At 41.5% G+C, this 24,333-nt stretch overlaps 1 protein-coding gene across 2 annotated transcripts in view; it reads right to left on the minus strand.

Moving 5' to 3' along the window:
- Positions 1 to 1,140: 1,140 nt before the first annotated feature.
- Positions 1,141 to 24,333, minus strand: part of slc41a1 (solute carrier family 41 member 1) — a 28,813-nt gene continuing 5,620 nt past the window's right edge. Inside the window, exons 3-11 of one of the 2 annotated variants that reach the window (XM_078176112.1) lie at positions 18,964 to 19,071; positions 13,228 to 13,299; positions 10,998 to 11,142; positions 8,565 to 8,726; positions 5,936 to 6,083; positions 4,521 to 4,600; positions 3,866 to 4,000; positions 3,504 to 3,652; positions 1,141 to 1,339 (exon numbers count right to left, since the gene is read on the minus strand). In XM_078176112.1, coding sequence (XP_078032238.1) covers positions 1,154 to 1,339; positions 3,504 to 3,652; positions 3,866 to 4,000; positions 4,521 to 4,600; positions 5,936 to 6,083; positions 8,565 to 8,726; positions 10,998 to 11,142; positions 13,228 to 13,299; positions 18,964 to 19,071 — 1,185 coding nt within the window. In that variant the 3' untranslated portion in view covers positions 1,141 to 1,153. The remainder of the gene's footprint in view (positions 1,340 to 3,503; positions 3,653 to 3,865; positions 4,001 to 4,520; positions 4,601 to 5,935; positions 6,084 to 8,564; positions 8,727 to 10,997; positions 11,143 to 13,227; positions 13,300 to 18,963; positions 19,072 to 24,333) is intronic. The other variant, XM_033626859.2, reaches the window with a different exon arrangement.

The raw sequence follows: 24,333 nt of genomic DNA on the forward strand, positions 1-24,333 counted from the left end.
ACATACTATTTTCCACTGTTTCTGTGTGTTTGCTCAAACAAAGAAGAATCGTACTCTGGCCATTTCATTACGTCCGTTTTTAGTAGATTTAGCCAAAAAAGGAAACAGTGTGAGCTCTGTGGACTCCAGAGGAAGTGTGAGTGAGCACACAACCCCCATTAACTTTTAAATAGACATTAATTAATTCTAACTGCTGATAAAATCAGAGGTATACCTTCTTGGAGTGGCTGATGCAAACATTTGTTGAACATTGATCTGACCTTAGATCTAATATTCCTGATTCTCAAGCCCAGAATTGAGGGGAAGTAAACGTGGGAATTACAACCTTGATTTTCTGTTCCCGTCCAACTCAAATTAAGCCATCCGCCAATGGGAGCGATGCCAAAAGGGATTTAGCTTGTTACGTTTGTGGTCCAGTCCCCTGTAGTAAAACCCCCCAATCCTGTTTCCTACAGTCACAAGGCCAGGGTACAACAGAGAGAACAGCTAGCCCTATGCACTCTACTGAATCAGAAATGAGACACGTATAATATTCATTCTGTATGTAAGACAGAGCACTTGGTGATTAAGCATTCTAGGCTTGTTTGGATATATTTTGCTATCTTTTGTTGTCTTAGTTTCAAGTGTTAAAACTTGATCTTTAAAAACGGATGGGCTAACGTCCCCATTGAAAATAATGAGGACCGGCCCTGTACATAGAACAAATATCGATTCATATCAAATGCATTATTTACCAACAATAATAATCATTGTCAATAGTATAATAATAACAAAAGTAGTAGGACTCAGTTATTAAGTAAAATATAGTTTGTGGGGCTGGATCCATCTGGTGGAGTTTTGTTCACTGGTTGAGGTGGAGATATGTGTGTTTGCATTGTTTCTAAAGTGAAACACAGATACTGTTTCAAATCTGGTCTTCTGCTGCGGTGCATCAGTGTCCTGATATCCAGATGAGATGAAACACTACTGCCCTACAAGTGCTATACCATCAATCAGAGCCCTAAAGGAGATTAGCCCTTTTATAGTAGACAATGTCCACTTGCAGATAATGTTCAGGCATACGGGTGATGTTCGTCACCGTCCGTGCGTTCAAGCATACAGTATGTGAAGTTTTTTTTGTCTTTTTCTTCTGTGCGTGTGTCTGTGCATGCATTCAGTTGCCCGCGTTAGAGTCTCTGTCCCCGATGAACCAGCGCATGTGGAAGCAGAGGGCGAGGAAGCCGGTCCCCAGCAGGTCACCCAGAGCCGTCAAGTAGGGGATGGAGAAGTTGTCGGGGTCCATGCCTCGACCCCACATCCAGTGGACCATCCAGTCTGCCAGGTAGAGGAGGATTATCACCTGGAGGGAGACAGAAGGAGGAGCAAACTCTTTTTACAGGAGCCACAGAGACTTTGCCTCTCTCAGAAAACCTCAACTGGAAGACAGTGTTTGATTGATTGTACAGACAGGTCAGTTTTGGGATTCCCGGAAATCATGATCATGTAATTGAAATTCAACCAATCCCCATAAAACCTTGTGAGATCTCCCTACCATCTTTCCTTATAAACTCATCAAACTGGACAAATGCTTGCCAATTATAAAGCTCTATAGCTTGTCAGTAGTCCTACATGGCATGGTAGGTAGTGCTGAGGTCACCCTTTAATTCAGGGTAAAGAAAATGTTTCAGCAATGCATTCAGTGTGCTGCTTAGTACAAGCTATGGGCTCCTGGCAACAGAGCACACCGCCCTGAGATCCCATTTCAATCTCACTGATTTGCAGTCTTTTAATATAATAAATACACAATACAGAAATGCATTACAAAGAAAAAAATAATTAGAGGCCTGATCTGGCAACGATAACTTCTTTATCTCTTAATTATGGGAAAACTACCTCATAATTACAAGATCAGGATCACACATAATTACATGAACACTTGTAATTATAAGATCCTCATCTCAGGATAATAATTCAGGATAATTATGAGAGATGTTTAAGGTGGTTATCAATCATCGCTGCTTAAGAAGACAGAGGCAGGATGGAACTATCTGATTTAATTTGCTTTTATTTCCCTCATGGTTTGGAGGAGGAGATATTAATGTCACTAAATGATGTGGACATTATTATAATAACTGTTTTGTTGAATAACCAATTAGATGCCCTGAGGATGAAATATCATTATGTATGTGAGGTTGATGTGTTTTCAGATTTTTTTAGTAGTATTACTATTTATTGGCATTTTCACCTTTATTTGACATTTGACAGTGTAATGGCAGACTGGCAATGGAGGGAGAGAGAGGGGTTCTGACAGCATGATATGACCTACAGGTCATATCATGCTGTCAGAAAGTTTGTACTTGACACTAAATTGCACATCTGAAACGCATCTATCAAAATATGTAAGCCTAAATAAAAGATAAAAACGTCTGCATTGGCATTATAGCCCTGTACGATAAAAGTAATAAGCTCTAAGCTCCCTTGTGGCAGTACTCTGCAGAAATGTACATCAAAACACTGAAAGAAACTAGAATTACCGCCTTGTGGTTGCATGCCTCCGTAAACCATCAAGTTACATTTTACATCCATGTCTGTCCAGACTCATATGAAGCCATGACATGTGATAATGCTTCAAATGCTGCTGTGGGTAAGCTGCATATTCTAAAACATGGATGCCTCACACACATCTTCGATCCAGCCGAACAGAGGATCTATACAATCAGCACAGTTTCCAGCACAGGTGGACACCCAAGATTAGTGTCACCGATTCAGTATCTGACCAAATGTCTCCTCTTGTGTTCCTGTGTTATGATGTTGAGTAACGGCCAGAAAAGTGTTTTTGCAGAACATTATGATGTCACAGTGAAGCTGACCTTTGACCTTTTGGATATAAAATGTCATCACTTCATCATTTTATCCTATTAGACATTTGTGTGAAATCTTGAAATCATAAATAGCGTAAGTGTTCTCCACTTATGGCCAAAAAACATGAACTTTAACCACCAAAATGTAATCTGTTCAAGTGGACGTTTGTGCCAAATTTGAAGAAACTCCCTCAAGGTGTTCCTGAGATATCGCATTCATGAGAATGGGATGTACATTCATACAGAAGGACAACCTGAAAGCATAATGCCTCTGGCCATGGCTGTCGCCGGCACTGAGGAATAAAATTAGAAAACTACCTCACAGGGACAACAAGCAAGTCTACATCGTGTTGAGATTTGGAGGTGTACATGTTGGCTCCTCTTCTCTGTAAAGGTTCACTAAGATGTTTACTTTGCAGTGTGTCTCTGCAGAGGCTTATTTCCACCTCACCTACTGCTACAGTATTTGCTGCTGCCACACTGATATTAATAATAGTAATAATAAATGATTAGGTTTTCTGTTTGATGCATGTTATAAAACTCCCAGTAACTGATAACACTGTGTCAATCCTGCATACATAAATCACTCCCAGTTTTGGTTACCTGCACATTTCACTCCCCTCAGCTGCAGGTAGAGTAAATAAAGAGTGTGTTTGTGTGTACCTGTAGTAGTGCAGCAGCCAAGTAGAACGTAATGAAGACAGGTGTCAGAGTGGTGTGTCCCCCCCTCAGGGAGTTGATGGTGTAGAGGAAGACAAGGTGACCCGGGGCAACCAGGAGGAAGAGCACACGGGCTGAACGAGAGTTCACAGCTGGAAGAGAAAGAGGAGCTCCTTTTAAACCAGTCTTACTTTAATAGCAGAATATGATAAAGTGGAACTTATTCTATTCTGCTTTGGAGGAAAATGAAGGCTGGGCTCTTTTGGGATGGATGATGGATATTTTCCAACATGGAAAGATTTGTTTTCATTAGATAAAACTAGGAGAGAAACAGTGGAACATTCCAAAGCCACCCGTCAACTTACAGGAGCCGAAGAAGGAGGTGCAGGGTGTGGGGCACTTCCTGGGGGTGGGGTTGGGATCCCCCATGGGTAAGCCGTTCATGTGCAGATAGGTGGAGATTCGACTGGCCTGAACTGCTACCAGGTTACCTCCCACACCTGACACACACATGCACATGGAGAAAACATGGAAACAGAACAAAACAACCTCATTATTGCTGTGATGAGATAAAAAAACAGATGCTGATATGTGTATGCTCTGGTGTTTTTCATTTGAATATTTACATAAATATATGAAATAAAAATTTTCAACCACTTTGTATTTGTCATGTCTAAAAACTCAGCATCAGAGCAACATGCCAAGCTCCATTTTTAAGGGACAAACATTTCTGCACATTTGACACCTCCAGCTGTTATTAAAGCAGACTGAAGTGGAAACATGAACAGATTTAAAAACACATTTCAGTGACAGAACAGATTCTTCTATATTTGTTCTCCACCTCCAGGGATGAAGCATGTATGTCAACCTCTATCTCTGTCACTGTTTGTTTGTTTGATGTTTTACTTATGAGCATATTGGCTGTTGTTATCTACACCACACACTCATCTTTTTCTTTACTTCCCCCCACTTCCCCCAAATGAATCATTAAAGTTTCATCTGTTGGCTTTTGTGACTCACCGTTGATCACCGGAGTGAAGACAGCCATGCCAGCAAAGTTTGGGTTGGTGACGGTCTTGTCGAGAATCAAACCACCGACACTAAAAGACAGACGAGACTGATTAGCTGAAACTTAGCCATTGTATTTCACTGCTATCGTCATAAAAAAACAAAATCAAAAACAAAAAAAACCACATGACAATTCATCACACAATTAAGAATCTGGGACATGACTGCAAAAGTAAACAACTTGAAAATAATTGTATCAATAGATAATATAAAAATAGTCTTCAAATTAGTTTCTTATAATTTAATTGTAATATTTTTGAAATAGGGCCAAAAAAAAAGACTTATTTGCAATACTGATGTTAAATATGCTGATAAACAGTGGAACAGACCGAAGCACAATGTTTGTCTTCAGTAATATCGGTGTAGAAAACCCCCACGTCACATATGTAAAATGAAACGGCGCTGAGCAAACACTGCCTCGATTAGTTCGTTTACAGCCACCTAAAAAGTCAATATCAGTTTAAGTGTGTGCTATATTTAGAATATTTTTACTGCTTTACCCTTCTGTCAGACAGCTCTCTCTGACAGGGGACTTAAGTTATCTCAACGCCACCAGACTCCACTGACAAAAACTAAAATTTATTTTGCAAAACACAGAAGTTGCTAGTTTACCACTGCTTCCATTGGTAAGTGTGTAAGGTAAAGATATTAAAAATATTCAAAATATAGCATACACTTAAACAGCTTCCATGGTTTATCAAAGATGCTAGCAAAGTAACACAGCACATGGAATAAACACAGTAGAAATGTCAGATAGGTTGGACCACCATGTTCAACTATGTATCTTAAAATGTTAAAGTTACAGCTGAAATAAACAAGTTTGCCGATTTCACATATCTCTACAGTTTAAATCATGGTGTGTTCCATTTGAACTGGGAAGTTGGAATTTCCAAGTTCCCAGACAATTTCAACTGGAACATCCCCTGAAGTTGGGTTTCTAACTTGGAAAATAGGGAGCATCTCAGCAAGCCTCGACCCCAAAATCTAAGATGGCTGCTCTGCGCATCAACTGTAGCGAAAGCCGTAGAAATAGATTGTTGATTAGTACTTCCTTCTTATGTGTGTCACATTAAATTAGCATGTTAGCAAATTACCATGTAAAATGTTGTTATCCTAACCTGGCTAACCTACAGTATTTTTCCAACTTGTGTAACTGGAATGCTGTTAGTTTGAGTGTGACGTCATTCTCAGCTCCAGCTTCCGATCTCGAAGTATGCAGCTTCACTTGCCAGTGGTCTGCCCAGCACTGACTGATGTTGTGAGTGCAACGTCATGATGATTCAGTCTATAGTTTGTCAGAACCTTAAACCACACCCACAGTGTGTGTATTTGTGATTTGTGTTTTCATAAAGGTGAAACAGCTGTACCTGCTGATGGCCATGGCGATGATGACTGGCTCCCAGCCGGAGTACAGGAGTTCTCTGGTGGATGGGATCCTCCTGGCTATCAGCACCCATAGGGGGCACATCGCCACAAACACAGCGCACACCAGCGGGTTGGCATAGTTATTGTGCTCTGTATGAGAGGAAGACACACACCAAGAATGTGTTGATGCTTTCACTATGCACAGATTTTACTGAGGAGTCTGTGGATCATTTATTAATAATGACAGCACTGTATGTTGTCTGTGACTCAATGATGGTCTTTTTTCAATGATATATCATCTTCTATAACAATTTTAATTTTTTTGTTTGCTTTATTTTATTAAAAAAGTGCAGTGTGTAAGAATATTACAACCTACTGTACACAATTCTTAAATGAAAATGCTTAGCACTCCTTGTTGTTTAATATCAAAAACACCATAGACTTAATGAAAATGAAATCAAAGGCAGACCAAAGTAACAATTTTTGATGAGTGCTTCAACATATACACATTCTTAATAGTAATAAAGCAAAACTGAGGTTGACATTGAACTGATAATATAACTACAGAGAGCTCATGAGGGCTGAGTAGGACTATAGGTGGACTGACAGTAAGTCCCTGGTGTTGTCTCTAGGAGGCAGTGTTAACTACTGAACTAACACTACAGGACACTACAGCCACCACAAACACAACAGTCTGAATAACCCAAATAAGCTCAACATAGTATCAGACTGTGGCATTAAAAGTGAGTAAGACTATAAAATTTCCAGAATCTCAGACTAGGGGAGCAGATATGGGATTCCTCCACACTCTAGTCAGGATGGTTTCCTTGCTCCTGTGTGCGTCAGTGTTTGTTGGTCTGTTTGTCTGTCTGTGGCGTGGAGCAACCGCTGGTTTAGTACATCTGGGTTAGTCTGCGGTAAAGATCGCAGGGCTAACAATAGAGCCAGATAGCTGTGGATTTCTGGCCTTAAAGCGCAGTGAGGTTAGGTGTGGGCGGCTTTCATCCTTATTTACCGCACACAGCCAGACGCAGAGTCACATTTCACACATTTCTGCACATGCTGCTCCCTTTTAGGATAACATCTTCAAAGGTAATAGAGGCCAGCAACTGCGGTGACTCCACAACAGAAATACTGGCTGTAGAAATTATTACTGTGTATGTTATGTAACACCTATTTGTTTTTGTTTGTTTTCCTGCCATGATGGAACAAGCTATAGTATCTGACGTCTGAATACAGCTGTAGGAGCAACAATACTTGCAGTACAATGCAGTAAAATGCAATAATTTGCTTTAAATTAATGAATAATATTTTTTACACCCTATCTCCTCCTTACAGTTCTCGCACACACTCAGCTCAGTAAAGCCTGCACCGTATGCAAATGGGAAATGAGTGAAAAGCAACAACAACAAAACGACATGCAAGTCCTTCATTCAAGTAAACAGCTGAATGATCCTTTAAGGCCAAAAATATTAAATCACAAGCAAAAAAAAAAGATGTCTGACACTTAGGAGCATCATTAACTCCTTAAAATTCTGTTGAACACATTGTGCACTTAACAGTCCGACTGCCTACAGGCACAACTGCTATGTGACATATCTTTGGAAAGCTAAGACTCCTGTGATTTGATTGATGCAAACAGTCAGTTTTGTTGTTTAATTTTAATTTTGGCCTGACACCCATTAACAGGTAACTCACGAAAAAAACGACACAAAATGACAAAACGCAAGAGGTCTTTCCTTTTGGTCCACTGCTCCACTGATTCAGTGAGCTTTAGCACTGAGTTTCAAAGCACTATCCATTTAAATGTGGTGAAATTTTAATATTTTAAGGATGTAAATGTGTTGGATTTTATTAAATTCTCTGTTGGCTTTGCTGATAGACAGCCGGCTACTCCCATTAACATGTGGAAACATATAGTGCCTACTGCAAACCCTTCATTCTCTACTGTTCAGCCAGTCTGGGTTGGAGCAAGCTAGCAGTGCCGCTAATGCTACGGAAACATGTTGGCCACCCTCCGTTCTCCCCCAAGGCAGCCTCAGTGAGTAAGTTGCTTCATTTTGACCCACAGAACCCCTTTAGCATTGTTAACTATGTTAGCACCATTAGCTGTGCTGACACTACTAACTGTGCTAACAGAGCTAACACGTGTTAACAATGCTAAACGGTGTTTGCGGCTCAAAAATGAGCCACTTACTCACCAGGGGGGAAACTGGGCACAATGTAATTGCCCAGTAAACAGAGTCACAAGCTATCGCCACCAGACCTGGGTGGTGCACAGTGCGGTAAACTGAAGAGCAGCTTAATTAACCTGTAGACCATCATGCGTAATCAGTCACAAATATTCTCAGTGGTTAACGGAGTAATGGTTGACTGTTGACATCCCTAACTATTTCAAGATACAGCCACAACAACACCAACGCCTCTGTCAGACCACCACCAAACAAACAAAATCTTAAGACTGCCGTTGCATCAGCTCAAATTAGCTGTCAGACACCATGTACTCTAAATGGTTGAAGAACAGATTTGAGTTTACTCTGGGTGTGCCCTGGGTAGGCATTTTAGGCTCATTTTACAGGGCTGGCAAGAGCATTACATTAGATACTGTATCACATTTATTCTGTGACGCACCTGTGTGTTCGTTACCTAGTTCTTTGTAGAGTCCGGTTGATATGCCTGCCAGCAGGGACAGGGTGATCAGGTCTCCCAGGCTAGCAGCAATAGGTGTGGCCACGTTGTCAGGGTTGATGCCAACTTTCCTAGACGCGATGATCACACCAATCATGATGAGCCCTGTGGGATTTAAGGGCAGAGATGTCAAAACATGGAAGGCATCTGAGGGCATCTGAGGTTAATCAATATGTGATATTCTACTTAATGTTCAGTGTATAACCATCGATCATCAGAGTTCTGGGGTCTCACTGACTGTACACATGAAACAAGTGTGAGGAGCTAAAACACAAGAATAGAAAATGTTGTCTTTAAGGGTGTAGCCAGAGGTTGTTTTTTTTTCCCAGAACAAAGGAAAGGGATTCTGTTGTTTTCCACCAGGAGAGTTGAAGCTGACAAAAATAAAACCTGAAGGTTGGGTTAAAAATATGAAGTGAGAGGACCTGAAGCAATAAAGAGCTGCTGTCCAGAGAGGCTGAGGGCTTTAAGATATATGAAAAGAACAGACCGTTTTAAAGTTTAAAATTTTATGTTCATCAGAAATTGGAAAAGTTGTGTGTCCGACAGCAACAGGAAACTTTTCACTGCAGTTTTGGTTGGCAAGGACAGTTAAGAATATGGCTTCCCTCATAGAAAGGTAGAATAAGAAAAAAGGGAAAGGAGAGCAACACAATTAATAGCACAGCCACAAAGTGTTGATAATGCAAATTACATTTTTTATAATCAGATTTTCACCTGAAATTTTGTAGGATCAATTTTTAGCCTTGCTGTCATGCCTCTAAGGATGGCAATGCTGAGCCACCACTTTGATACAGACTGAATATCTCAACAACTATCAGATGGATTGTCATTAATCTGGTACAGATAGTTATGGTCCCCAGAGGATGAATCCTAATGACTTCGATAATACCCTGACTTTCCTCTACCCACCATTACATTCACATGGTTTTGAGTGGAATATTTTAATGAATGTTGTATGGATTCCCATGACAATTGGTTTAGATGTCCACCTTGAGGGGGCAACTTTGACGATCCCTTAACTTCACAATTTTCTTGGGTCAAAGTTTTACTTTGTCTAATATCTGTAATACTTTGATGAATGGCCAAATACCTGCAAGACATCACCAACAGCCAGTTACACTTTGTGTTTTGTGCTAATGTTAAAATTCTGCCTGTTTTTACATTCAAAGCTAACACCAAACATGATGTCAGAATATCATGAACAACTGTGCTTGTGGCTGCAGGTGAATGTACAGTATGTTATCTGAAAGGGGCTCTAGTTCTTCAGACAACATTGAGATGGCTGAGCAGGTGGCTAGCAGCTAATGGCGCTAACTCCATAAATGCCACTAAACAACGGCAATAGTGCCATCAGAGCTAACCAGGGGGGAACCAGAGGCTGGGCACTAAGCTTCCATGACAAGCAGTGACCGCAGCATGAGCACAGTGCAAGGCGGCAGCGTAAGCTAGCCACTGGGATACACACATGCACTAACACGCGTGGCCGGGCTGGTTTACCACAACAAACCACAGAGAAGCTCAGACTACAACACACAGAGGAAGTGTGACTTTATTCTCTACTCAGGACGCCATTTCTCCTCTATATTTTTACATGGCAATTAGATGTGTGCTGTTGTCTGAATGCTCTGAATGTCACACACTGAACCTTTAACAGTAAGGGCCTGTGTCAGAATAGTTTTTTTTTTTTTTAATTGTTCCCAATGAGGAGAGGGGAAAAGTGCTGTGCCCTGCATCCTTTTCCAGAGCATACCACCTTTTTTGTGTGGCGGCTCTGTGTCCTTCTAGTTGAAGATCTCAGAACTTTTCAGAAAGGCACCGGTGTCGTCACTGCCGCTTTTTTAGTTATGCTACTATCACAACGAGGACAAAGAAGCCCAACTGGGGGAGCAGATTGGCCAGCGGAGTCTGAATATTGTAAGTGTTATGCTTTTATGACTGTACCTTTGTAAACTTGTTGTTAAATGTGTAATCAACCCTCCGTTACATTAGCTACCTAGCTAACGGCAATGTCAAGATATTGTTGTCATAGAAACAAAACCCATGTTAAGCGCATCATGAAGCAAGTTGATGAAGCACTCCCTCGCGCCCTGCCTCCACTTTTCTGCAGAAGAAAAACACCATGTGGACACAGGCCCTAATTTAGCTATGCTATCTGCTATGGACTTTTTTCTGGGTAACTTCGTTAGTCTAACGCCACTATAATCTAACCTAGCTGTGTAACTAAACATACTGTAAGTTCAGTCAGTTACATTAGTTAGTTTAGGTGGCATATTCGGAACAGTGACGCAGAGAGTCCGATGTAACCCAGACATGCCTGATGCTGAGTAGCTGTTAACATTGCGCTATCCCTCACATCCCTCGTGGTGACCATACCTAGCAGCAGAGAGGCAATGAAGGCAGTGGCCACACTGGAGGCACACAGCAACACCGCATGGCCCAGCCTGAAGTGTCCCTCAGGGATCCAGCCGAAGATCACAGCAGCTATGGATGCCAGGAACCCCACCACTGTGGCCTGGACCTGAACACACACATTTAAATGGTTCATGTAGCTATCCATTACAGTTAATATGTAAACTCAGATGTATATGAGATGATCTTGTTACATCTGAGTAGTTCATCTGCACACTGTAGAAGCTTATGTGCCATTTATACATACAGTTGTATTTACAGCTATCTATTTAATATCACAGGTCACAGAAAACACCTTATTCATTCAGACACACACTGTGTCAAAGTGCAACACTCCACCAAATCGATCTCCAACTATCAGAATAAGTAATAGGCAAAAAAAAATCTGAGTCTCTAATATAGCTCTCTTAATAGAGTACCAGTGTGACCCAGTGTGCAGAGTGCAACCTGATCCTACAGTATATAGGAGGTTATGTCAGCACCCGGCCAGCACCGGTTTAAAGTGTTCCAGGAACTATGGACTCACCAAACATTACATAACCACAAGCTCATTTCAAATGACAGACGGACCCTACAGAGAGGTCATATTAAGAATTCATTTTGGAAAATGAAATTCTGTTTAAATGTTTCACGGAAGATGACTGATACATATTAATAAAGGGCAGGACTGACTTCTCATCCTGGAATATTGTTTGTGTATAGTCCTATTTATGCACAGTAACTGGTCTGAGAAGTAATACAAGCAGCAGAGAGTGTAAGGACATTAATTGAGAGTAATGACAATAGTGTGTGATGAAAAAAAAACTCCTGCAGTCTCCTGCCCATGCTATTTCCTGTACCTCCTGCTTACTGCCTCAGGACAGGAGTTATTTTCAGACTGGGCTTAACTGGCATAGCTGCAACTTTCCCGACAATTTTGCTGCACCTGTTAGGGTGGGACAGCTTATACCTTTAACACTCTGAAGGTGTGGATCAGATCCGACAATAAGTGGAATCACACAGTGCTGGTGTAGCCTGGGTGTGTAGATGTTTCAAGTATGTTTCTCCAGTCAAATTGCACGTCCCTTTTTATTTCTGATCCGAGCTGGTGTTCAGAAGTTGTAACACAGCACACAAGTGTTACTGGTGTGCCCAGTAATGATCAGCCGCTGTGTTTACTGTACACACAGTGCACTTACGAAACCAGATTGTTCCCAGGTTTGGCAGTAATTTGAGTCCTGAAATGTCATGTAAAGCAGAAACTTGGTTTTCTTTATCAGGTTAAGGGGCTGAGAGAAACCTTGTTATTGGGCAATGTGAAACTGTAAGCAGGTTTTAAAGGTTTTTTAAAAATGATCCTGGGCAAGGGCTTTGTTGCTATGACAAAAGTGTGACCAGAGAAAAGGTAAAGCCTTAAAACTTGTAGCTGTGGACTGTGGTATCCAACATAATTTAAGCAAAGTAACACTTAAACTGAAATTACAATGTAGGCATGTAAACTGAGTTTCAGAGCGATCTGACATTGGAATTGGACCGCACATGAACTCATTATCTGATTTCTTGCCTTCAAGCTACAGTTGTATAAATATAACTTTTGTCATATTTGCTGAAACTGTCACCACATCCAAACAGTAATACTGTAAAAAAAATGTCCCAACTCGTCAAGGAGTGTCTCATGAACTGCGGTCAAACTGTCAAACTAGACAGCGCTGATCAAATATTAATCATGATTCTGTTACTGCATTGCCTATTTCTCACCTCAAATGTTTTCAGAAACATATTTTAGTGCACAGTTTTGCTGTAAAATGGGAACGTTTGTGACATGGCTGCCATATTGAAAACAGTCAAGCCAAGACTCAGCACCACCAACCATCTGGAGCGGAAACAGGCAATGCGGTAACAGAAGCTTGGCTCATATTTGATCAGTACTGCCTAGTTTGACAGCTTGATCGCAGTTCACGTCATGACTGACAGCTGCATTCAAGACTTCTTGACTCTGATTGGCTGTTTTGATTCACACATGGTGAATTCCTGCAAATGCCATTCGAAGCACTAAGAGAAGGAGTCGACAGATTTTTTTCACAGATTATCCTTCTTACATACTACTGTGTGGATTTGGTGACAGTTTCAGCAAATATGACAAAACGTTATTTTTATAATCATCACCAACTACAGCTTTAACCTGATTGCTCCCAGTAAGATGTGTTTCAGTCACCTGGATGAGGGCCAAGTTCCCCATGATCATCTTCCACATGTTCTTGGCTGTGTCCATCTGTCCAATATTAGCCTGAAAGACAGAAAAGAAAGCACAAAGTCAACAAATTGTCATCTGTATGTGTGTGTGTGTGTGTCTGTGTGGGTGGGTGTACAGCGTGTGTACATGCTGTTGCCTCTTGGTCCCATCAGAACAATCAGATGTCAGTTCTCTGGACAAAGACACTCTGATCTGATCCCCCACCCTGCGGCCGACTCCACTTATCTCATCTCCCCTCTTTCACACACACACACACACACACACACACACACACACACACACACACACACACATTCACATGCACACGCACACGCTGATGGTCTCAAGTGTCAAGTGGCTGTGGCCACAGTGGGCTACTGTGTGTCCAGAGCAATGATCCTGATGCTCATCCACACTGAGAGGACACAAACAGAGGATCTCCTCTTCCTTCCTCTCCTCTAACATTTACATATGCCGAGGGAAGGGAAACATCTGGACACATGAAAATACATACAAGTCTACAAGGAGAATATCCGCTTCATGCTTGGGTAATAAAGCAGTGTAAGATGTTTAAAGGAATCTATAGACATATGTACACTGTGCAGCGACAGACAAACAAAGTTAGCAATTAGCTGGTGAAGGACATCAAACATCCAGCGGCTACATACCATGGCAATATTTTTTGGAGTTGTGGAACAAAAAAGAGTCAATAAGGAGAAGTAAAGAGTAAATATTGGGCTTATATTAGCCAGACAGCTAGTCTTCACCGAAATAGTAATTTTGCTGCGTGTCTGCAATTTGCTAACACAGTACGGATTTACATCTGTAGCTTTAATGAATCTTGCCCCAAATCTTCTTCTATTCAGTGAATCTTTGAATAATGGTCAGGGTCCAGTTATGACACACATAACCATGATTTTATTAGTGTATAATCAAATGAAACTAAGAATCGTTGTTTTTTCATTACCTTACAATGAGGTGTTTATATACATGCAGAGCAGGACCCCTCTCACTGACTCTGCCATGGTGTTTCTACAGTAGCCCAGCATGGACAAATCAAACACTGGCTCTTGATAGGGCTATTCATGTTTTTTGCATTTGCCACTGTAGTTCTACACGCCAGACACACAGGAGAACTTTCAGTTGGTTGCAGTCTGCAACCTCAACGGTAGATGCCACTAAATCCTACACACTAGACCTTTAACTGACTTACAAATGCAATGTTCAAACAATATTCAAAGGATTAGAGATACTAAAGTAGGGCAAAATTAAAAGGTTAGCCATGCTATTATATTACGCAACATAAACAAAATTAAAGCTACAGTTGGTTAACTTTAATAATAAAAGGATAACAACCGGTCTGAGCTGAGGAGTCTCTAATGCAGCTGTCAGTCATGAGACTGTGTTACTGCATTGCCTATTTCTGCTCTGGCAGGTGGGTAGTGCTTGATTTTGGTTCAACTGTTTCCATTTTACAGCTAAACAGTGCACTAAAATATTTTTCTGAAATTTCTGAAAACAGAAGACCAGTGCAGTGTTAGACCAGCGCTGCCCAGTTTGATGGTTTGACCACAGTTCAAGAACAGTCACTGACATGACTGACAGCTGCGTTAGAGACTCATCAGCTCTGATTGGTTGGATTTGTTCATCTGCAGTGGATTGTTGCAAATACCATTAGAAGCACTATGAGGAGGAGCGTGTGTGTGTGTGTGTGTGTTCATGTGTGTGTCGCTTTCCTATCCATCTCAAATGTCTCAAATCCATGCCCATTTGACGACTATATCTGGCAGCATGACAGGGTACATGCACAAGCCTGACTGACATGACAGTCATGTGTTTAGGACTGTACGTCATTACGACATGTGTATCTCCCAGCATTATAACCATGCCAGCATACTCCTCACCCATTAGCTCCATGTGAACGTGTGCATGGATGCCTCCTGCTGCCACAGTCATGCTGTCATTCACACGGGGCAGACTGCCACAAATATTAGATAAGAGAGATAAGAGAAAGCCTAAGCCTGTGCAGAGCACTGGGGACATCATAGACTCACAGTGAACTCCCTAATGCAAAGAGGCGCATATTGTTGCTCTCAGACAGAACTGTTATCTGCAAAACCTTTCAGGAGTTCAGCTAAGGAGACGTTTGAAGAGTTGAAAAGCTTTTGAAACTCATAGCATAATTCCTTTTTAGAGCAACAATATGCAAACCGATTCAGTCCACAGATGAGCTCAGAAATTCGCAGAAGCGTCGCCTGGTGTTATGTGATGATGTGCGATGGAGACGCCAAGTCCTCAGCTTCGGGTGTGTTTGTGTGTGTGTGGGCGATTGGATTAGTGATGTTTGGATCATCACAGAGATGGAGCAGGGTGAATGTTGTGAAAGTGATTCATGGATGACATAAGACGGACGAAAAGCTAAAATACGATTCAAAGCACCACTATGTTTTTCAGCTGAATAATACCATTCATTCTCAACTCGTTCACTTCGGAGAAAATCTGTTGTTTACGCGGTTGGAGCCTGAACATACGTGAATATGTTGAAACATCTAAGAAATGAGGATAAAGTAGGATTTTGTAGTGGTTGTAATCTCTGATTACAGTGTGGGCAATGCTGTCATTTTTTGCAATTTGGAAACAGTTGCAACGCAGGTGCTGCCAAGTTCCACTAATCCATAAAGTATCATTACCCAAATACATATAATCAATGACATGAGAGGGGATAAGACAAGGTGAGAAAAAACTGCTTATTTTCTTTTTTCAAATAAATAATTATGAGAAATTACAAAGACAAGACTCATTTCAATGAAATATTCAAAGACAAAGAGGTTCAAAAGAAAGAAAAAAAAAATCAGAAAGGAAACACGGTCATGTGAAGTGAAAACTCAAACTACAGCCAGCCAGTCCCAGGGATTACATTATTTTTTTTCAGTAATAAGCGCATTAGGAAACTTGCAGTGGTCTTAATCTGCTCATAATTAGCGACGGCATGGAAAGAAACGTGGTCCTGCTGGGGCCAGCCAGCAGAGAGCTAACGGTAATGTCTCAGGACAGGCACCAGACTCTGGCCTACTTGGTGATGATGGATGTGAGAATCCTTTTGTACTGAACTCCAAACTATGAAACCATTTCGAACACAAGTTGCGTCAAGCTGCTCCGTGTAAAATTAACTTGTATCATAATTTGTATGTTGTATGTTAAGGTCATTTATGTCAAGACATTGTTACTTTGAAAAGAGCCACACAGGCTCCGGATTTAATATCGTAGCCAAACAACAACCACTGACAATTTGTTAAATCAGTGTTGAAGCATTTGTGAAACATTGTTGAATCTACTTCCTAATCTGGCATTGATTCACCATCACATCTGTGACACTGTGACTGAATACAGAAGTAATTATGTAAAGTTAAACATAAAACTAACTGAGAACAACTGGAACAAAAAAATCAACAGTGGTGTCTCGTCAAATATTCAACTTAAATACTGTCACTCTCAGTTCCACTTTATCTACAGCCAGAATTTGGTCTTTTATTTTGAAAAACTGAAAAAGATATATTTGAGCTACATATATGTCTATAAAGTGCAACATTAAGCAACATGACACTGACAGTGATGTGCATGCAGGTCTTAACATTAAAGTCTCAACTGAACGTTTTGCTGTAGCTACTACTAATAGATATTTTCAATTTTCAAGTGTAAATGTGGACAATGTCAACTTGCTTATCAATTATACAATAATATGACCTTAACCGAATCACATAATGTTGGTAATTACTGTTCTACTACTCAATATAGTTGATGCTTTTAGGATTTGGAAACTTTGTGACAATTGTGGATTTGTCATAGCACAACCCAATCCCCAGATAAAATATTTGCTTTGTACATTTCTGCCAAACACAAATATGTTTCATTCATACATTATTATGTAGCAGATAAAACTTTATGTTTCAACAACACTGGGGTTAACATGTGGTTGAATTTAGACACAAAAACCACTTGGTTATGGCTAAAAAAGGTCATGTTCATCTTGAAATTCCCAGTTTTGGGGGCACATTCACGCCTGGGAAAACAGGAACGGGTTGCTATAAAAACACCCGTTTTTGGAGCCTAATAAGCTGCTAAAAACACAGCAGTGACTCACTAAAAAGAAATGGTTTTGTTGTTTATGGGCAGCTTGGCAGACATCTCATCTTGGTGTTGCGCCATCCACCATCCTCTCCACCTCCCAGTGACAGAGTCAGCTCATATAATATGCCACTTTAGAAATGTGGATACGAAATGTATGAAATGTACAAATGTAACAAAACTGTGGTTTGCAGAAACGTACCATGCTGACATTTTCTTTGGCAACTGGGCAGTGTAGCATACTATAGACATTTGAGCAAGGGCATCACTTTGTGTTGAAAAGTAGTGGGGACATAGGGGCTACGATGACGAAACATTTTTAAACTGTCATCATAAGCAATTTAAGGCAACTTAATGACGTCAGGGTAGATAATTAGTGTGCTCCAAGGCATGAAAACTGTGAGTGTAATTCTAAATATCTTGTTAGGATAGATTATTTTGTGGCTGGGTTGAGCTCCCCGTGCAGGGTAGGCCACTGTTAGCAATGCTAATCAGCTTCGTCACCTGTTTCCCACAGGCCAGTGGAAAGAATGTGAGGATTGGTGCGCTTAAGAGCAATACTGGACTAATTCCCACATGCCTTCATAACTGTAGGGTGTGCTGCAAACCTCTGGTCAGCAATGTTGCCAGTCATTGACCCTTAAGACTATACAATGGCCATGTTAGCTCAGAGTGAAGCATTACAGCCAAGAGCTCAGTGGAGCTGCAGCCAGATCATAACACCATTTAACCATCTAAACTATGAATATGGATAGCCAGCAAGTCAGCTAGTTATAACAATACAAGAACCACACCATAATACAAATTCAAGAAATTGGTTTTGTTTTTAAAAAGCCAATTAAAGACAAGAAGCCTGCTCCTCTTGCTAAGAGAAGCTTACAGGCCCACTGAGACCAATCTGGCTGAATCAAACACAGTAAGCTTCTCACAAGCACAGATACTGTGACATTAATATGAGCAGAAGCCCAATCAGCATTATGTTATTTAATTATCTACTTTATATACTGTCTGTCAACTACGACACCATTTGACTAAACCAGCGTATAGGATTGAACATGCTGACTATTTTAACTGCTAGTTAAAATTAGTATATGCAAAATATATATTGGTGAAATGATTTCTTTCTATTCAGTGGATGTTTGAGGTGAACTACATATTCAGATAAAACCAACCTGTGTGCTGAGGTGAACAGGCTGCATGGCCACAGAAAATGTTAAAAAACAAAGAATGGGACAGGAATGTTGCTATCAGTTTGTCCGAAACCAAGGTCACATTTGTCAATATGACCTCCGACCCCAGGAGCAATCTGCTTTCATGGGTCTGACAGGGGTTGCCAGGCAATATGAGATAGTTAACTTCACACTTTACTCAACCACAATCAATTAAAACAAATCTCCAAGGTTAGGATTTGAGAAATTTGCTGTTATACACTGGCTACTTCACAGATAAGATGATTTATTTTTTATATAGAATAATATGATAGAATACAACCAGAGTCATCCTGATACTCTGGGATGACTAGAAAATATCTGAGATGAAGGTAAAAACTCACCAACACCCAGACACACACTCTCACACACACACATTTCTTACCGCTGTGGAAAGTCTGGAGGCCAGCGTCATCTCCAGGTTGCCTTTGAGCCCCAGCAGCGCTGGAACCAGGATGAACACCTCTGACACATTCGTAAACACCGTCCAGTGCTGTAACGACCACCATGTAATGTCAGTAACACAACATGGACATAATGAACATAGTGCCACATTAAAACAGGACATATTAGATTGACAGAGGTACAGTGCACACACAGTGTCACATACATACATAGAATCTATCCTTAGTTGGGAGCAGATAGCCTGTGCGACCTTGTTCTTTAATATTGATTCAGTGGTGAAACCAGACCTGTATGATGGACCAGATAGTGTGTCTCTACAGACCTTTTACACTATGTATCATTTCAGCTCTCTGCTCTCCTCTAACAAGATCAAGGTCACTGGGACTTCATGCTGAAATGATTTATCATCCTCCTCTTCTGGCTCCCATTCTCCCCTTCCCCTTGAGATCCCCCTCTTTCACCTTTACCCACCAATCTTCATTTAACACAAGGAGAGTGGGCTGCCTCATCCCATTAAAATGGTCTGTTACAAATGACTAGTTATGATAATAATGTTATTACTTAAAGCAAAAATGTAATACATTCAGAGCACATCTTTGAGTCAGAGTCTGAGCTGGGATTGCCTGCACACAGCTCTCAACATGGCGGTGGCTGAGCCAGTGGCTAGCAGCTAAAGATGCTAACAGCAGCAACATTGCCGACAGAGCTAATAGTAAATGGAAACTGGGGGGTGGACGATGGTCTGAATGTCATGTATAGAACCTTTGATATTCGTGTCAAAAAACATGGGTGGTTTACACTAATGTGGAATCCTCTATCTTCATAATTACTCTATAATCCTTCTCTGCAGGAGTGACCTTTTATGTAAGTACAAAGTTCTAAGTCATGTTCTCGTAAGATATTTTAGAGTTTCTAGCCTTGTTCCAGACCTCTTAATTGCTGTCCACACATTTGATTTGTTCAGTGATTTAAAGGTCTGACGTTGTAGCTTTCAGCTAATGGCTGCTTTCCCTACTAGTCAGAGTCAGCCTAACAAAGCTTTAGGCATAGGAACATCATCTTGCAAAGGAGCTTGCTAGCTACCTTGCTACACCCATGAAAAGCAGCAGAAGAAAAATGGCACAATGCATGGATGACATGGACGGAAATGTAGACTACATTTTGTTCTAAGTCAACTTCAGGAAATAACATCTCATGTTTCTATGATTGCTGTAAAAATGCTAAGTAAGGTGCTCAAAGCAATCACTACCCCAGGTCCTGCATTGACTGAAAATGACGTACAGTGGACACCCCCTCACCAAAACTGAATTTGGCTAAAATGAACATAATGTCAGGCGTAAACAGGTGCAAGTGAAATAAAATGGCACAATAGCACCATGATGATAGAGAACCCATATTATATCATGCACCAAGGTGGAAATACTAACAACAAATCCAGTTAAGTATGGCAAATCACTAAAGCTTTTTCAGCATTAGGACAATCGCCACCCTGTGTGGCCTTGCTGCTTAGCCAACCTCAGCATAAAACAATATATTTTGCTTAATGTATTAACCCCAGAACCAAAGTCAGCCAAGAGCTAAGCCAGCTAAATCTAAAGGGCAACCTGGGCAGGTGGTGGGCTTGCTTGAGAGACTCACAAATCCTGTTTAGCACATGCAAGAGAACGTGTCTGCTCAGCTATGCATCCAGATCCAAGTATATGGCCTTCAATGAAATTTATAGTTGGTGTTATTAGACCTGACCCTTGACAACCTCCTCCCTGGCTGCTGGCCAGCCCTTGAGAGGTAGGTTCCCTGTGAGTCTCTGGGCTTGTCACCGTCATGAAGTGCTTTACTCTGCTGTGCCTCCATTAGAGTTCATGCAGTGATGGCAGGTTTGTGGTTTACTGGCCAGAGACAATGCTATTGCTGAGGCTGTGGCCATCGACCTATCTCCAGTAAAAGTGCTTATCTTTGGGGCCAGTCCCACAGGCCCTCAGCACTTACAGTCCAGCCTGCCCAGAGCTGAATCAATATTCACCAAGGCTGACACAGAAAAGAAAAGCGTAGGAGAAAATAGACGAGGGGAGGAAAATAGAGGAGTAGCTGACGCTGAAGCTACATACAAACACTGCTGGCCTGCATTTCTCACACCAGCAAGCTTGTGTTTCTGTTTCGCTATGTTGCTCCCACTGTGCATCCAGATGTACAGCACTGAGAAGGGGTGTCGTCTGCAGTTCACTGTGTGTTGTATTAGTAGGCGTGGCACCAAAACTCCAGTGCGGGTTAAACTCCCTCTGTCTATCCCCTTGCTGTCATCAGGCCAAGCAGAGCTCCTTTCCAACAGCCAGCCCCTCAGCTTGGCTCACTGCCTTCTGCCAACCCAGCAGCCTTGTGAGCACCTCTGTGAGCACTCCTCTCTTATTTCACAGCCGCATGTTTTCAAGCTTTCTCCCCCTCTTCTCTCTTCTACTTCTGTCTCACTCCCCTATCTCCCTCTTTGCCTCCCCTGTGGTGATATATGTTGTTGTCTCCATGGAACACTGGCTCCAAGCCAAGCAAGCCCTCCCTCCTCACGGCCACCTCCTCGGTTCCAGGAACTCTACTGGACAACCCCAGTACCTCTGTGTACAGACCTATAGGAGCTCTGGTATGCAAGCCCCACAAGGGCCGGGTTGCCCGGTTGAGTAACATGGCCCAATTATATTTGTGATCACTGTACTTGCTGTACTAAGTGGGAAGTTATAACTGATGGCATACAACGTCAACGCAACTCCAGCAGCGTCACAGAAACTACTTCAGGTGGTGTCTGTTTCAATGGATGGGACAGCTCGGGTCCAACCTCGTGTGCAAACACATGCCATGAAGGGTAAAACTATCATAGCTGGGGTCAAAAGTACTGGACGTGCTGGAGCTGAACCTGAAAGATGAACATCAGCTATGCAGCAAGACCTTATTGGCATTCAATTGCCTAAATTGTCAACTCATTACACTCCATTTCCATCTGCAGTAGAGATGTTCCGATACCATCTCTTCCCTTCCCAATATCAATTCCCAACCTGAACTTGTGTATCGGCCCATACCCAGAACTGATCTGATACTACTGTGTTAAAAAAAATTACTAACCCTGTATGAATGACAAATGATTGCTATCATTGATGTATGGCATGGCTCAGGTTAAACTGTTTGTGAACCACAATCAAATGAATGCAGGGAATGAATGCCATAGAGCTTCCATCCAGTGTAAAATATTGCCAACTTGTTGACATATTGCCACAGCTAACGTTAAACAATTTACCAGAACTTCTTTGCTGCTCTGAAACAGTATTGCCAGTGGCTGCACAGCACAACTTTCTGTCTAGGCTACTGTTTTACAGCTGCAAAGTAAAATTGATTAATGAGAAAACTTCTGTTTTATCCAGGTGTAAAACTACACTGTACTTAATCAATGATTTGCGTGGTATCGGATTGGTGCATGGACCTGCGTAGCTACTGATGCCCAATCCAGCATTCAGACAGTATTGGAGGCATTTCCAATTCTGGAATTGTATTGGAACGACTCTAATCAGTTTGACATTGCTTCCACAGTAAGTTATTTCCATGGTGGGATTTGATTTTCCTTAACCAATCACTAAAGAGGAATGTATTTGTCTGAATCTAACATCATTTTAAGTCCACACTGATGTGTAGCCATGCTAACATACAAGCTAAGTATGTCAGTATGTTCTTAGAGTTTTAAGAATGGAAAGGAGCAAAGTAAAAACTAACTACAATGTTGGCTGATACTGAGGAGACATGTTAATCTACAACAGCCTTTATGGCAGCATCTTCCTTGTTTATAGCCATTGTGGTCATCATTGTTGTTATTTACTCCCCATTGGTTCCGGCACACAGCTTAAGAATGCTTGGTAACAGCTTGACAATAGCGTTAGTCCTGTCTGTGGTACTGATTGGCTCATTGTTAGTCCCCCTACGGCGCTCAATGGTTGTTTTTTATTTTAACTGAATTGATTGACGAATTAGTCAACTTGAACTCTGTGGAGTTGACGGATTCCAAGATCTGGATGAAGAATAAAGTTACTAGTGACAGACACGCTAATGAGCATTCAGGTGAAAAGTTGTCATTGGAAGCACTGGATCTCCCAGACATGTACACAAAAAGTATGATCAACCCTTAAGCTAAGACCTAAAGAGGCCAGCGATGTGGACTGCTGGTGTCCAGAGACCAGATGAGGGAGGTTAAGGGTAAAGCTTGAACTATCTGACCAGGGGAGTGCAAATAAGTGACACAGGACCCTCCATGGATTCCTGAGGATTCTGGACAAAGTGAAAGATTAGCCAGGGTTTGGGACAACACAAAAGCATTATAACCTGTTAATCCTTTCTATCTTTATCACTCATCCTAACCAAGTAGCTGTCTGGGATAGCATGAGGTGTTAATAGTTGTGAGCTGATATGTTGTTAATGATTGTCAGGACATAATACCTTTGGCTGAAAGAAATGACCAATATGAATAGAAGGGCTAAAACAAATTGTTGGACACCAATGAAAGTTTAAAAATACTTGCACTTGTTCCTTATACGTTTCATAGTTTGGTGGCATTGTTTAGGAAAATCCTGGGATGAATGGAATACTTATGATGCATACAATTTGAGCATCAGTTTTGTCCAGTGAACAACTCCGGGGTTGGAAACCAGTAGTAGCTGGAATGATGATTCAGTCTGAGGGAAGAAGCCCACGCTCTGGTTTCACAGTGGAAAACCAGGCAAGTGGATGTGGTTGGACCAAAATGGTGTCTGGTGGGCAGCGAGGGCTTGGCTGGTGTTAAACCATTGTGTCGACTACGATTTCCTGTTTACTAGTGCCTGTATTTTTAGACTGTTTGTTTTTTAGGCTGAAGCTGTGTCCCACTTCTTGGTTTTGGCGCTGGACAGATGGCTAGATACTGAGGCAGACATACACGTGATTCATTTTATTTGAGAAAAAAATATTACAAACAAGTTTTTTTGCATTCTTGGTTTGTTGCGCAGAGGAAGAAACCGTAAGTTTTAGAATCTAAAATTGTCTTGTGACTGATAACAAATCAGCAATTTGGCTTTGACACTGGCATTTCCAGGAAAACTAGCACCCCATGACCTTTATGAACCACACCTAACCTTTACTGCGTAACCAAAGTGAGCCGATCACCCTCAGAGCCCTAAGTTTCTAGCCCTGGCTGGGGGAGACTGACGGACAGTTTTAGGTCATTCTGCTGCCAAGTCACTAAGCAGAACTATGCAGACGTCTCACTTCTCTATACCAGCCTGGACTGTCTTTTCTAGGCCAACCCTGAGTGGGAATGAGGCCATGAGCTCTGTGTGTGTGCTGTCCA

The sequence above is a fragment of the Epinephelus lanceolatus genome, chromosome 1, assembly GCF_041903045.1.
Source record: "Epinephelus lanceolatus isolate andai-2023 chromosome 1, ASM4190304v1, whole genome shotgun sequence".
Lineage (NCBI taxonomy): Eukaryota > Metazoa > Chordata > Actinopteri > Perciformes > Serranidae > Epinephelus > Epinephelus lanceolatus.